Raw genomic sequence first — 14521 nt, forward strand, 5'->3', positions numbered from 1 at the left:
ACACCATTCCTTTCCAGAAGGCAGACCTTGGGACCACTGCCAACTAATCACTAGATGTTTATATAGACATGTCTTACCACTAAAATGTTGTGCACATGGGTCTGTGGGTTGAGAAGGCATGGTTTGGTGAGATTTTGGAGTTCTCAAAGAAAAGGAGGAGGCAAAGAGCTCCTGGGGAAAGAAGTGATGGCCATAGAGAGGCAAAGGAGAGGGTGTGGGGTGCTATAAGGGATCAAACAGGGAGGACTTCTGAGCCTGGATTCCCCTACAGCTAAAGTTGATCTCCCTTCCAGAAACCTTTCTGGGAAATATTCTCTTCTTCTAAGGCAGACCTTGGGGTCTGAGACTTCTGAAGGGCCATCTCCAAAATATTCCTTGTACTGCTGCCCAATACATATTCAAGTGTTCTTTTAAAATGACCCTCAGGGTAAGATCAGCCCAGCCAGCACCTCCAGGTACCCTGACCAGTGGAGTGAGGGTGGGAGGGAGGCAGTCGGCCATCCTGTGGGAATAGGCCAGGAGTCCAAAGACCTGGGCTGTAGTCCCTGGCTCTGGCACCTACTTCTTCAAGGCCTCAGATGAGTCCCTTCACCTCCCTGCTCATCATCAGTGAAATGGAGAGGAGTATTTATCCTGTTATAGGAGGTCTTCATGTGGCCCTGGGGCTCCTATGTGCACATTAGCCTCCACATCCTGCACACTTTCAGGCTCCCAGAATGAGGGGGGCGGGGGAAGCAAAATAGGCAGTCTCAGATACAGGAGTCAGGCTTCAGGCAAGATTATTTGGGAAATAGCCTCCTTCCATTCCCTCAGCTCTGGCCCTGTCCTCCTGGGCCCAGCCATCTGTTGTCCCTGCTCTCGGGAACTGGCTATTTGAAGCCAAGATTGAGAAGAAGTCTACTGTCTTGAGGGCCTCCAAACCACCTGCCAGGCTGCAAGGATGCAGGGAGAGATGCCCTGTCATCTGGGAAGGGCCCACCTTCCCATCACACCTCTGTTCTGTCTCTCCTGCAGGGCAGCATTTTGTCCCATCTCCCAGCACCCGACACAGCCCTGACACAGGGTGAGCAGGTCGCAAACCTCTGCCAGAGCAATGAATGAATATAAGGGCTTGGTGACCACAATTTCTGTTCCACCAGGAGTTGTATGGGTGGAAGGTGAGTCAGGATGGTCTGCTTGGTTTGAGCTGGCCCAGAGGCTTCTAAGAACTATCTTCCACGTGTGGCTCAGCAAAGGATGACTCCTGGACACTCCCACTCCCAGTTTGGAGGCACAGACTACGCTGGTTCACATCCAGAACACAGGGACATCTGGGTGGCTCAGTGGTTGAGCATCTGCCTTCGGCTTAGGGCATGAGCCCAGGATCCTAGGATCGAGTCCAGCATCGGGCTCCCTATGGGAAGCCTGCTTCTCCCCCTGCCTGTCTCTGCCTCTCTCTCTGTGTCTCTCATAAATAAATAAAATCTTAAAAAAAAAAAATCAAATTCAGAACCCAGAGCAAGCCTCATGCTAAGGCTCCAGCCACAGAGCAGACACAGACAGAGTGAAGAGCCCCATCAGTGGAACTTTATTATCATAGACATCAGGTACAAACAAACAGTACAAAAGGGCCAACAGGCCCCACTTCCTCTCCAGGTGGGTTCCTGTGAATAAGCAAGAAAACATCATAAGGAAGGAAGGGGGGTGGGGATCCCTGGGTGGTTCAGCGGTTTAGCGCCTGCTTTCAGCCCAGGGCATGATCCTGGAGACCCGGGATCAAGTCCCATGTCCCTGCCAGGAGCCTGCTTCTCCCCCTGCCTGTGTCTCTGCTTCCTCTCTCTCTCTCTCTCTCTCATTAATAAATAAATAAAATCTTTAAAAAAAAAAAAAAAGAAGGAAGAGGGGAGCCACTGGCTCAGGCCTGCTCACCTGAACCCACAATTCAACCACCATACACGGTCTCACTGCCAATGATCATTCCTCCAGGGGTCACTGGCTCAACCCTACTAACCTGGATGCTGTCAAGTGTGAGCTCCCCAAGGGCAGACAGGGTATAAATGGAGACTCTAAGGAGCCATGACAGCTTTTATTCGCAAAGAAGAAAAGTCAGGCTTCTCAGTGAGCTTGAGTCATTTGTTGGAGATCACACAGCTAGAGAGCTGCAGACTCAGGATTTGAACCCAGCAACCTGACTCCTGAGCTTGTGCTCCCCACCAGTGTGCTCTACTATCTTCCGTATGCTTCATACATAAACAGCAAGTAATACTCATATAAACGACGCGTATACACAGTGCCCAAAGCACCACCCCTGTTCACAGAAAACACACATATAGGAAATGCAATTTATATACGTTGCACACGCACACACATACCACACACACACAAATGAATGGATGTCTAGTCACTCATTTTCTTGGCCAGAACAGGGATGGGCTCACTTCAGAAAAGGAAAGCCTTGGGGCCCCAGGTGGCCAGCCCATGCTTCACCTCACCACCCCATCCCCCGCTTACCCAGCCTCTAGTTACTGTCCCTCCAGGAAGTCAGGTCCAATGCTGGGAGTGTGCTACAGTTGACAAAGTCCCGAGGGAACATGTTGGACATGAAGATGTTGTTTTTGGACACAGTGGTGATGCCCGTGTTGTCGCAGATGATTCGGGGCAGGGAGATCCTGGCCAGCGCCTGCTGCTGCTGGCTGCTGAACACACCTCTGTTCTCCCACCAAAACCTGCATGGGGATACCCGAGGATGTGGCACTGATGCTGTCCTCAGCAGAAGGGCGTTTGCTGGCTCAAGCTACACCCTCGATGTAAGAAGGACCACCCCAGACACCCACTCCCCAGCCTGCGAGGGCTCCAGGCCCTCAGACTGCCCAGGGGCTTTCACGCCACTGCCCGCTGGCCTCAGCTCTGCCTATGTCAGCCCAGCGGCCCCAAGGCCCGGGCAACGCTGCGCAGGGAGCTGGGCCCGCACTCACTCACAGAGCCCTGTGCCCGGGCCCGGGGCTGTGTCCATGGGGGCACAGAGAATCAATCTGTTTATAATGTGTCCACCCAGAGAGGGACACTTTTCTCTAACTTTCCCATGGACACAATATGAACTAGATAAGAACCAGGCCTGATAGATGTCAGGGCCACATTGAAATGACACTAAGAGCGCCTTGGGGACTGTTCAACAGTGAGCGACTGCTGCACGGTGGCATCTTGAAATCAGAGGAGTAAAGTTGCATTTTCTCTGTCTTCCCTCCTTCACAACCAGCGGTCCAGGTCCCTCCTGGCTGCACCCCCCACGGGTTCAGAGCACGTCAAGGATGACCTCGAGGGCCAGGAACACACTGGAAAATCACAGATCCCTTGCTGCCCCTCACTTCACAGGAGGAAGTAGGGGCCCCAAGAAGTTGGGGGAAGAGGCCTGTGACCACACAGTGGGCCTAAGTGGCTCACCACCCCTCACCGGTCACCATCTCGGAGCTTCCGGAACTGGGTCCCAATGAGGCAGGCGAGGAGCTGGCCCACACGGCCTCTGGGCTCCAGGGGCTCAGCCACCCCACCCATCCAGATGTCAATGTTGTCGGGCGTGCCATACTGCTGCATCAGCTTCTGTGCCAGGTCCAGGTTCCTGAGCACCGTGGCCAGCTCACCCACAGTGCTGGGCTGAGGGAGGCCGCAGAAGCGCCTCCAGGCATTGTACCCTGCCAAGGAGAGGCGGCGGTGGCTGTGGGTGGGTCTCAGAAAGCCCAGCTCCCCAACACACCATGGCTGTCTACCATATACTGAGGGACAGGAGAGAGAGGAGGACACACAGGGGCTTCTCCCAGGCTGTAAGCCACCAGGGAACCCTGAAATGAAGGGCCAAGACCCTCTCTGTTTCCTTTGCCCTCCCAACTGCCTAAAACTCCTACAGCATCCAAGAATAGGAACATCTCATTGCTCCCCCTCTGAAGCTCACAGACCCATGAGGGGTGAAGTGTGTTGGAAGGTTTAGCCACACCAGCTGTCCCATAATGTAGGCATAGACTTTGGGGTTAGGCTGATCTGGGTTCAAATTCAAGCTCTAACCCTGACTTTGCTGGAGAAGAACCTGGGCAGGTTCTGAATCTCTTCAAGCCTCAGTTTGCTCATCTGTAAAATGGAAATGATAATAATCTCTTTCCCTCAAAGTGCATGTAAAACGAAGGAAAATGAAATGTGAGGGAGACAGGTTTCCAGCCCACTTGGGCAGGTGGGGGCACTGCAGAGGGCAGGGCTCTAGAGTGGGAGGTGGGATGGGGCAGGGGGCTCCTGCAGCCCCTCACCTGGGAGGCCGTGGTCCCGGCTGCGCTGCATGTTCAGGGCAGGCAGGTCCAGCCCAATCCTCATGACCTGCTCAAACAGCCGCTCCCGGATCTCGTCCACCACAATCTGGTTCTGGCGATTCAGCTTGGCAGGGGTGGCCATGAGGCCCCGCAGGATGGGGTCAATGCCACCTGGGATGAGAGGAGCAAGACGTGGGGAAGGCTCTGGCTCAGTATCAGGGCTCGGACTGGAGTTCGGGGAAAAAACAGATGCAGACAGAGGATTGCAGAAAGGGCTGGGCACATGCAATTCCTGGTGCCAAGGTGGCCCCAGTGGGCAGGTCTTCACTGGGAGAATCGAAGTCTTGGGGGATAATGCCATTCAGACTTGCAAGCTGGGGTGCACCCAGCCCCTGGGCTCCTGGGTCACTGAGAGTCATGACACACAGGAAGGAGGCAGCTCCCTAAGAGCCATCTCCACTCACCCTTTATTATTACATAGAGAAGCAGTGAACTGAGGCTGGAAAATCAGGTAGGATCCCAAAGATGGAAGGAAGAGGATTTCTCCTGCGCTCGCTCCCTGTTGCCAAGGCCACCCCCACTACATCCTCCGCTGCCAGCCCACTGTCTCCTGGCCTAGGTCCAGCTCACCTTCCAGCACTACCCTCCAGGTAGCGAAGAAGACCCTGCTGAGTGGAACGCGGGGGTTGGGCCCCATGGGCTGGTACCGGTTATCCAGGCGGAACATGAAAGGTTGGATGAGGGTGTGGCCATAGCGGAAGGCATTGGTAAAGACGTTGGAGATGCGAGGGTCTACCGAGTCATTGTAGGAGCGGTACCTCGGCAGGTACTTCCTCATGGCCAGTGGTCCCAGCACCAGGGGCAGGTAGTCCCGATAAGTGATGATCTAGAGAAAAGTCGTGCTCAGAGGGGCCTTTCTACTCACCCTCTGTGCAGAGTCTCTGCCCGCTTGGGGGTGTCCCTCCACTGCCTACGGCCAGGGAGTTACCTCCCACAGCACTGGATCTCAGTCTAACAGAGTGGCACCAAGTGGCATAAATAGACCTCTACCGCTTGCCTGCTGTGTGACCTTGGGCCAGTTATTAACCTCTGTGAGCCCTGTCACTCAAATGTAAATTAAGGATAATTATGCCACCGTCTGTCTTTAAAAGATGAAATAACAAAGGGCTTTGTTAATCAATAGCTCCTTTGCCCTCGAGTTACTGGTCTTTTTTCTCCTAATTTATAAGCTACTGAGGGCAAGGGTTGTATCTCCTTCCTCTTGAAATTACTCGGTGCCCAGCAAGTACTTGCTCATGGTGGGGTTCAGGATGTGTTTGTGGAGGAGGGGAGATAAAAAAGGGAAAGGGCCACTCTGGATGCTTTCCAAGGGAAAAGAAAAGATAAGGATTCTAGAGTCTGGAATGTTCTTGAGGCTTAAATGAATCTCACTTAAGTACCTAGTGCAAAGCCAAAACTTACCCTCAGGACCTGCAACTCTCTCCCCCTCTGGAGTCTAAGAGCATGAAAAAGGTGTGTGTGTGTGTGTGTGTGTGTGTGTGTGTGTGTGTGTCTTGGGGAGAGGATGGGGGTGCTGAAGCATCAGAAGTTGGGAGAGAGGGGGTGCCTGGGTGGCTCAGTGGTTGAGTGTCTGCTTTCGGCTCAGGTCATGATCCCGGGGTCCTGGGATCAAGTCCCACTTTGGGCTCCCTGCAGGGAGCCTGCTCTGCCTGTGTCTCTGCCTCTCTGTCTGTCTGTCTCATGAATAAACAAATAAAATCTTAAAAGGAAGAAGACGGAGAAGGAGAAGGAAGGAGAAAGAGAAGAGGAAGATGTTGGGAGAGAGGAGATTGGGTGAGCTATGATAGAGCCAACAGAAGAGGTGAGTGGGCCAGGTGCCTCGAGGAGGTGAGGAAAGGAAAGGCATTTACTGACCAGCTACTATGCACCAAGCACTTTGGATCCACCCCCTTAACCCTCCTGAAACTGCTGATAGGAAAGGAGAAAGGAGAACCAGTCTAGGAAGGAGGGGATGGAAGGCAGGTAACCTTTGTCAGGCACTTAGTATCTGCCAGGTGTTTTCACATATATCATTTAATTTTTACCATGTCATGGATGTGCATGTGGAGGCTCATGGGGTTCATTTGCCCCAGGCGACATAGCTAGGGTATGGTGAGCCAAGTTAGGATCCCAAGCCTGCACGATCTCCGGCATCACCAATGCTCAGGACTGCCTACCTACCTGGACCATGGCCCCCACAATCTTGCGGGCTTCCTGGTAGAGCCTCTCTCCATCCCAGCGGGGGTTCAGGCGCCTGAGCTCTGTGGCCAGCCGGTTGTGCTCCCGCAGAAAGAGCGTGTGCATGGAGGCGAGCTCAGGCATCTCACTTGAGCGGGTATCCCCTTGGGAAAGCAAAAGCTACTGTCAGTCCTAAGATCCCATCAGAAAGGACTGGCTCTACCAAGACTCCCTCCCCAGCCAAGGTCTGAAACCCAGACTTCCTCTCCATCCATCTTCCCACACCATGCTCAGTTTACACCTCCTCTAGGACATCTTCTCTTGATGCCTTGGTTTGCCATGAATAAACAAATAAATTCTTCCTCCATTTAGGGGCACTGCTGGTTGAAGTTGCTCATTCAGTAGGCATCAGATCCAACACATGACTTGCCATATTCCAGTACCTGAGACTGGGAGCTCCTTGAGGATGAGGACCACTAAAGGGCTTGTGCCTTTTAGTACCTGACCCTCCACCCAACTCACACATAGGTACATGGAGTTTAACACAGTGCCTGTTACAAAGTAGGTGATCCATGAACACTGCCTGGTTGACTTATTCTCTTGATTCAGAGAAGGCAAAAAAAAAAAAAAAATAGCATGCAGGTTGACACTCCCTACTTCCATGATCATATCAGACAGCTAATGATACAGACAGCACTCTCTCCTGCTAAAATTGGATGCAAACTCAGAATCCTTCTCAACACAGGACTCTAGAAATCCATTACCATCTGATCAGAGTTGCCATCCCCATCCTTACTACATGCTAATTTGCAGCCTGCTCAGGATCCAGAGAGTAGGGGGGAAAGGGGCCTAGGGCACAGGAAGCTTATAGTCTACATCTGAGACTGTTCAAAAAAACCAGGTGAGATATCTGCTCCCTAGTCCTCCCCAACCCTTCTCTGGAAGGGCCAGAGAGTTAGGACCAGGCCCTTTTAACAGGACACTGGGTCCAGTCTTTGTCAGCTCCAGATGCTGGTGGGAAAGAAATTCTTTGAGAGCAGGTTTACTATTCCATGAGCTGCCAGAGATCATGATGTTCCAGGCCCAGGACATGCAGCTTGATGCCATGATAGGGGCAGCCATAACTGTCTGAGAAGCGGTGCTCTTCCCTCACTAGCCCAGAAAAGCACAGGCTCTGGCAGGGACTAGAGCTGACCTGGATTCTCCTCCCCAGGGCCCAACCAGGGTAGACACTACCAGGAGCCATCAGGAGGAGACGTTGGGAGGCCAGAGGTGAATAGAAGGGCCTCAGGACTACTACTGGATTTACATTAAAGAATATTGGAGGGGTCCCTGGCTGGCTCAGTTAGTGGGGTATGTGACGCTTGATTTGGGGGTTGTAAGTTTGAGCCCCATGTTGGGTGTATAGATTACTTAAAAATAAACCCCTGGGGCACCTGGTGGCTCAGTCAGTCAAGTGTCCAACTCCTGATTTCAGCTCAGGTCATGATCTCAGGGTCCTGAGATCAAGCCCTGCATGGGGCTCCACGCTCAGTGGGGAGTCTGCTTCTCTCTCTCCCTCTGCCCCTCCCCTTGCTCATGTTGTCTCTAAAATAAATAAATCTTTAAAAAATAAAATAAAATCTTTTAAATAAAGAAGAAAAAACATCAGAAAATTTTGGGGCACTGGCACCATTACTGCCCCACCATATCCCCAGGACTGCCAGGTGTTTAAATTTAAAACCCCACTCTTTCTTATTACAGGGAATCAAGATGGCAGGAGGTGGTATTCTGGAGCAGCACTGTCCCATAGAACTTTCTGAATTGTTGAAAATGTTCTGCATCTGTGCTGCTCTATAAGGGAACCACTAGCCTATGAGGCTATTGAACTCTTAAAATGTGGCTAGTGCAGCAGAGGAACTGAATTTTAAATTTAATTTTAATCAACTTAAACTTAAATGAAAATAGTCATGTGTGGCTAGTGGCTACCATACCAGATGATGTAGTTCTACAGAGTGAGGATGCCATGTTGCTCTCTGTCCCTTTCATTACCCATCCCTGGGGACTCAACTCTCTGCCAGAGTCCAGAGGGAAAAGGAGAGTTGGAGAAAGAGATGGACAGATGGACAGAGACTCCTCAGCCATCCCTGAGTCTCCTTCTTAGGTTTGGGTTTTTGTTTTCTGTTTATTTTGGTTTGGGTTTGGATATTGGGTTTTTGTTTGTTTTGGGGGTTTTGTTGTTGTTGTTGTTGTTGTTTTTGGTTTGTTTGCTTTCTGCCTGCATCCAACTTGTCACCAAGGCAACTGGATTAATATCAGAAAGTTGGTGAGGACAGTCTCTCTAAATGCAAACTCACAGGCTGCTCACAAACAGGCCCCCTGTTGCTCCAGCACGGAGCACCCCACACCACCCCAGGTTCCCCCATAGGGCTGACCTGCCAGGAAGCAGGGGATGCCTGCAGAGCGGTTGGTGAGGAGGCAGGGGTCGTCATGCAGGTTGTCAAAGGGCAGCAGGGCCCGGCCATTGTCGCTGAAGCGGGTGTTGACAGCCAGCAGCCCCAGCTGGTTGGTCAGGTTTCGAAGCCTAGTGGCCAGAGGGTCCTCGCTGCCGTACACCATGCTGGCGTCCACGAAGGAGGTGAGCGCATTGATTTGGTTGCGGATGGTGATGTTGTTGTCTGTGCAGGCTGGGGAGGAGCGGAAGAAGGGGATGCAGTCACGTTGGTTCTTGATGCGGGGGTCATTTGGTGGGATCTGTGACACATAGATGGGGCCGATTCACCAAGGGCAGGGGCAGTGGGCAGGAATAACTTTTCTCCTGTCCACCCCCCACCCCAAGGCCTGATCCCACCTCCAAAGCAGCCTAGAACCCAGGCCCAGAGGGGGCGACCCAGACACCAAAAGGAGGGTTCTTCAGGACTTCTGGCCCCCTTCGCCTGCAGGGAGGCCTCTCAAGGCTACAGAGGATCACTGCCTGAATTTGCACCAGCAGAATGCCAGAACTCCAGAAAGCAGGATGTGAGGCCCCCTGGAGGAGGGCGGGCTAGTCCTAGCCTAAACTGCCTTTCTCTCCCTCCCGTCTGCCCTTCCCTCTTCTGTTCTTTGGATGTGGTCTCTAACTCTCAGTTGGCCGCCTCTTCCGGTTCCTTTCCTGTCTTTCATTCTGGCTCCTGCCTCTTCTCCTCTCTTCTCCCCTCCCCTCCCCTCCCCTCCCCTCTTCGTCTCCGCTCCTCTCCTCTCCTCTCCTCTCCTTCCCCCCCCCCCCCCCCCGCCATTCTGTTTCCTTTCTCTCATCCTCTCCCTACTGGGTATGTGCCCCAACCAGCCAGTCCCCTCCAGCCCTCCCGCACCCGACAGCCCAGGCTCTGAGCCCCAGGCAGCGCGCGCCGGGGCAGGGGCGGGGAGGCGGCCCTCTGGGCGGAGGACGGAGACTGGGCAGCTGCACCCACTCGCCGGGGTCGGAGGGAGGCGAGGACGCGGGGTGGGCAGGGCCAGCCTTTCCTAGGAGCTGGGGAAGGAACTCTGGGCACCGAGGGAGGTGGCCGCTTACAGGAAGGCTGCCCCCGGTCCCCACCGGGCAGGCAGCGGGAAGAAGGGAGCACCTTGAGCGGGAAGCAGGGCGGCTGCTGCTCGCAGCTGATCTCGCAGTTGACACTCGTGACGAAGGAGACGCGGGCGGCCGGCTCCGGGCTCAGGTCGAGGTCGTGGTCGAGCAGCTGGCCCCACTGCATGAACAGGAGCGAGCGCTCCTGGTCCGGGGTCAGCTGCTCGGTGGGGAAGCGCACGATGGCGTTGGAGACGGCGCGCGCCTGCGGAACACCGGGCGTCAGGGGCGGCCCCGCGCGCCCCCGGGCCCCCGCCCCGCCCCCCGCCCCCCGCCGGCGCTCACCAGGGGCACCGGGAAGCCGCTGCGCTTCACCCCGGGCGTCCAGCCGTAGGGCAGCGAGAAGCCGTCCTCGTACTCCGCCGGCAGCCAGCGCGCAAAGGCGCGGTTGGAGGCTCCCAGCGTGGGGCTGCGTCTGCAGAGCGGGGACCGGGCGCTGACACCCGGCGGCGCCGCGGGCTGTGGGGGACCCCGCAGACCCCGCGCCCAGTCGCCCGCCCGCCGAGGGCCGCCCGCGGCCAGCCGCACCTGTTGTTGCAGTGCCCGGTGATGCTGCGGTACTTGTCGTTTTCCGGGCACTTCAGCCCCACGTCCTGGTAGGCGCAGCCGCTCGACTTGGACAGCAGATTCAGCTGGGCGGGGGTCAGCACATCTGGGGCCGAGGAAGGAGGGACTTGTGTGGTTGCCGAGTCTCCCCATTTCCTATCCTAAGCTGGGGAGCGTCGGTTGGGGGCCCAGGCTGAGAACACGGAGAGCAGACTCCCGTGCACCCAAGACTCCCTGGAAAGGGGGGGAGGCTCACTGGGACATGACCAAGGTCACTAGAGGAGCAGGACACTGGGGTTGTAGGGGCGACTGTACCAGTGACATTGAAGGGCCGCGGCCACAGAGGCCGCAGCTTCCCCTCCAGCAGGCTCAGGGCCACGTGCAGATAGTCAGCAGCCCTCACAGCTGTCCTGGTGGCTGCTACCGGCTGCTTGAAGTAGGACAGGAGTTCCATGGGGCTGGCCAGGCCACTGTGAAGCCGCTGCTTGATGCTGCTTGGAGAAGGGAGGAGTGAGGCCAGAGACACTCCGCAGAGCCCCAGCCCCAGCCCCAGCCCCAGGTGAGCGCCGGACAGAGACCCACAGACAGGAGAAGGTTTCTCTTTATAAGCAGAGTATGGACCTGGGTGTCCAGACAGAGGCAAGGCCGGGGGGAGGGATGGTTTTGAAGATGCTCTCAAACCCAGAGACGCAAAGACTGACAGACAGAGGGCTCCTTCCCCACCCTCAAGGCCCCCTGTGAGTTGGATCTCTGAAAGCTGTGGGGCCCCCACCTCTCCCGCCGCTCCTTGTAGGCTGTGTCCACTAGTCGCTTGGCTTCTTCCATGCAGGTCATTACCACTGTGGTTTCCACCTCCAGGACAGCTGCCCAGAACAGGGGTCACAAGGTCAGGAATGGGTCCCAGAGCCCAGGGCAGTCTATGCTGAAGAAAGGGATCCTTGGGACTCAGAACCACCCCAATACACCACCTTTTCCCTTCTTTCTGCACTGTTACCTGGATTGGCACTCTCAGAGTGCTGGGGCACAGCCAGAATGGCCAGGAGCCCTGCGAGGGCCAGCAACAGCAGCATCTCTGCAACAAGACCCCAAGCCCAGTAAGTCCTGAGCGCACAGTGCATTTGGGAGCAGAGAGCCCCCCCATCCCTCTCTCCTGGCCCCTCAATCCCACCTTCATACTCCAGTCCAGCCTCAATGGGTCCTACCTACCTCCTCAGAGGAGGAGTCAAGGCACCTCTCTTTTACTTTAGTCCCTGAGCCCTCCAGGGCCTTACCTGGAAGTTCACCTGGTATTGGCCACGGGGCTCAGCCAACTCTAGGCCTTTATGTCCTCTGGGCGTGGGGAGGGGTGGGGCAGATGGAACTAGCCCCTCCCATACTAAATGCTCTCTCCTCCCCCACTGGGGTTGGGGTGCCCAAAAGGTAGTCCCTCATATGGGAGAGAGGGACAGAAGAAGAGAAACTAGAGCTGTGCCCAGACTTTGAACTTAGCATCCCACCCCAGAGCTTCTTAGCTGCCATTATGTGCTTAGACCACTGCTGTCCCCAGGAGGTATAGACAAAATAACCCCCCTCCAAAATTCTGGTTAAACTGAGTATCTGGAGATCCTTCGAAAGGGACAAAAGTCAGGAACCAACAGCCTAAGGAAGTATGGGACATGGAGTGACCCCAGAGGAGGAGGGAAGCTGTAGGGAACATCTGGAGTAATAATCCATCAGCCTCAGGAGGCTGTCCCCCACCACCAACAGTATGCTGGCCCCTAGCAGCCCTCTATTCTTGGCAAAGGCTAAAGGCACAGGAAATCTGGCTGGAGACCGTTGGGTTTCATAGGAAAGCCTGGGGGCTACAGGCTCGGGACCAAGGTAACTTCCTCTCTCCCTTTCCGCCTCCCTTCTCAGCTTTGGGTAGCAGACTGTCTTCAGCACTCCTGCCATCCGTTCCTGAATTTCAGAAACCAGGAAAGAGCAGAGCTGGATGTGGTTAGTGGTCAGTTAGGTGACACAGCCCACAGCCTCTCCGGGACAAAATCGGTGCAGTTAGGAGGACTGGGGTTAACCTTTAGGATTGGTCTGAGATGCAAGAGGGGGAGGTGTCGCCCCTAAAGAATGCTGGCAAAGCAGCTGCCATTCTTGGGCAGGACCAGTACCCCATGACTAATGACGATGCTTGTCCACCTCCCTGGTCCTTGTCAGGCTCCCATGAGGTTTGGTCTAGCCATGTTTCCCATTCCAACCACCGTCCTGCCCTCACTCTTGTCTTCTATGCTCAGACCACATCTTGGATGAAGAACAAGGAACAACAACACATCCAGAACACCTTCCGGGTATGCCCGCAGATCCTGTCATCTGCAGGAAATGGAGCCAAGTGGAGCCCATGAGAGAGGAGGCCATTATTTCAGCCTTGCTCTGTCAGTGACTTGCTCTGTGTGAACGTGGACAAGTGGCTCCTGGTGAATCAGCTTCCAGAATTTTGTACCTTTGAAAATATTTTTTTAGAGGCACCTGGGTGGATCAGTTGGTTTAGTGTCTGCCTTCAGCTCAGGTCATGATCTCAGGGTCCAGGGATGGAGTCCACATCAGGCTCCTTGCTCAGTGGGGAGACTGCTTCTCCCTCTGCCTCTGATACCCTGCCCCCACTTGTGCTCTCTCTCTCTCTCAAATAAATAGATAATTTTTTAAAAAAGAAAATACTTGTTTAATCCTACAAGTAATTTATTTCTATAATGAAAAGTTAGAGAACACAAGAAAAAATAAAAATAAACCAAAATTTCTCATGATTAAGTGAGGATACAGGTAAATTTTTTCCTTTCCAGGCTTGTCATTTCTCATACAAATAAGAAGCAGGAAGAAAATAATTTCTCATGACCCCACTACTCATATTATAACCCCATTTAATAATTTGATGCAATAATAACAATGTAGATATACTATGTATTTTAAATGGTGATTAAAAACATCCTTTAAATATTGCTTTACAACCTAGTTTTAGTACTTAACAGTTTAGCTTGAATGTCTCTGTCAACAAATATATACTTAGTTCATATCTATATCTGCATAATATTTTGCACGAAGCACTAGGATTTAACCACTAATCCCCTCTTGTTAGATACTTGGGTATTTCCTATTTTCAGTGTTATAAGCAGTGCTAGGATCAATGTCTGTGGGGTTAAATCTGTCACATCTTCATTTATTTCCTTAGGCAAGAAGTCCTGGAAGTAAAATTGCTGCATATTTAAGTATCATTTTTTTAAAGATTTTTATTTATTTGACAGAAAGAGAGAGAGAGCACAAGCAGGGAGAGTGGCAGGCAGAGGCAGAGGGAGAAGCAGGTTCCCCGCCAAGCAGGGATCCTTATGCAGGGCTCCATCCCAGGGCCCCGGGGTTACTACCCAAGCCAAAGGCAGACATCTAACTGACTGAGCCACCCAGGCACTCCCAGGTATCAACATTTTTAAGGCTTTAAAAAAAATTGTCAAATGGCCTATGACGATTGTATCTCACCCTCCCGTTAGCCATGCATGAGAGCACCTTTTCCCCATTGCCCTCATCAACCCTGACAATTACCATCCTTCTACTCTTTTAGGGGGATTGTCAAAGCTCAGGAGGAGACATTTAATACAAGCCCCTTGCAGCACAGATGAGAAAGAGCCAGGGAAGGAAGTGTCTGTGCCAAAGACTACAGTGTGGCAGAGTTCAGAATAATCTGTTAGGTCTCCTGACTTCCACACCAGCATACTTAAAAAAAATTCTTTATTTAAACTCAGTTTTTTAAAAAATTCAGTTAACATATAGTGTAATAGTTTCAGGGATAGAATTTAGTGATTCATCAGTTGCATCTAACATCCAGTGCTCATCACATCATGTGCCCTCCCCAATGCCCACCACCCAGTTACCCCATCCCCTTACC

At 53.3% G+C, this 14521-nt stretch overlaps 1 protein-coding gene across 3 annotated transcripts; it reads right to left on the reverse strand.

The window, feature by feature from the left end:
• Positions 1 to 1544: 1544 nt before the first annotated feature.
• On the reverse strand, positions 1545 to 11971 carry MPO (myeloperoxidase). 3 transcript variants are annotated; one of them, XM_038547871.1, is made up of 14 exons: positions 11889 to 11971; positions 11612 to 11689; positions 11390 to 11480; positions 10933 to 11108; positions 10600 to 10723; positions 10357 to 10486; positions 10070 to 10276; positions 8903 to 9221; positions 6492 to 6652; positions 4902 to 5157; positions 4272 to 4442; positions 3431 to 3668; positions 2491 to 2705; positions 1545 to 1643 (listed from the first exon to the last, which is right to left on the reverse strand). In XM_038547871.1, the coding sequence occupies exons 2-13, from the start codon at positions 11685 to 11687 to the stop codon at positions 2498 to 2500; spliced, it is 2157 nt and encodes a 718-aa protein (XP_038403799.1). In that variant the 5' UTR covers positions 11688 to 11689; positions 11889 to 11971; the 3' UTR covers positions 1545 to 1643; positions 2491 to 2497. The 3 variants fall into 3 exon arrangements, with proteins under 3 accessions (XP_038403799.1, XP_038403801.1, XP_038403802.1); XM_038547873.1 differs by having other exon boundaries at positions 11786 to 11916; XM_038547874.1 differs by having other exon boundaries at positions 11824 to 11898.
• Between the last annotated feature and the right edge of the window lie 2550 nt (positions 11972 to 14521).

The sequence above is a fragment of the Canis lupus genome, chromosome 9 (genome assembly GCF_011100685.1).
Source record: "Canis lupus familiaris isolate Mischka breed German Shepherd chromosome 9, alternate assembly UU_Cfam_GSD_1.0, whole genome shotgun sequence".
NCBI classification, from domain to species: Eukaryota; Metazoa; Chordata; class Mammalia; order Carnivora; family Canidae; genus Canis; species Canis lupus.

Bases quoted from the DNA above. Each gene is read 5' to 3' on its own strand.
- MPO (XM_038547871.1), bottom strand. From the start codon at position 11,687: ATGCTGCTGTTGCTGGCCCTCGCAGGGCTCCTGGCCATTCTGGCTGTG. The intron at 11,481-11,611 runs GTAACAGTGCAG...TGTTCTGGGCAG, and splicing joins CTCTGAGAGTGCCAATCCAG to CTGTCCTGGAGGTGGAAACC. The intron at 10,724-10,932 runs GTACAGTCGCCC...CCTCGGCCCCAG, and splicing joins GCGGCCCTTCAATGTCACTG to ATGTGCTGACCCCCGCCCAG.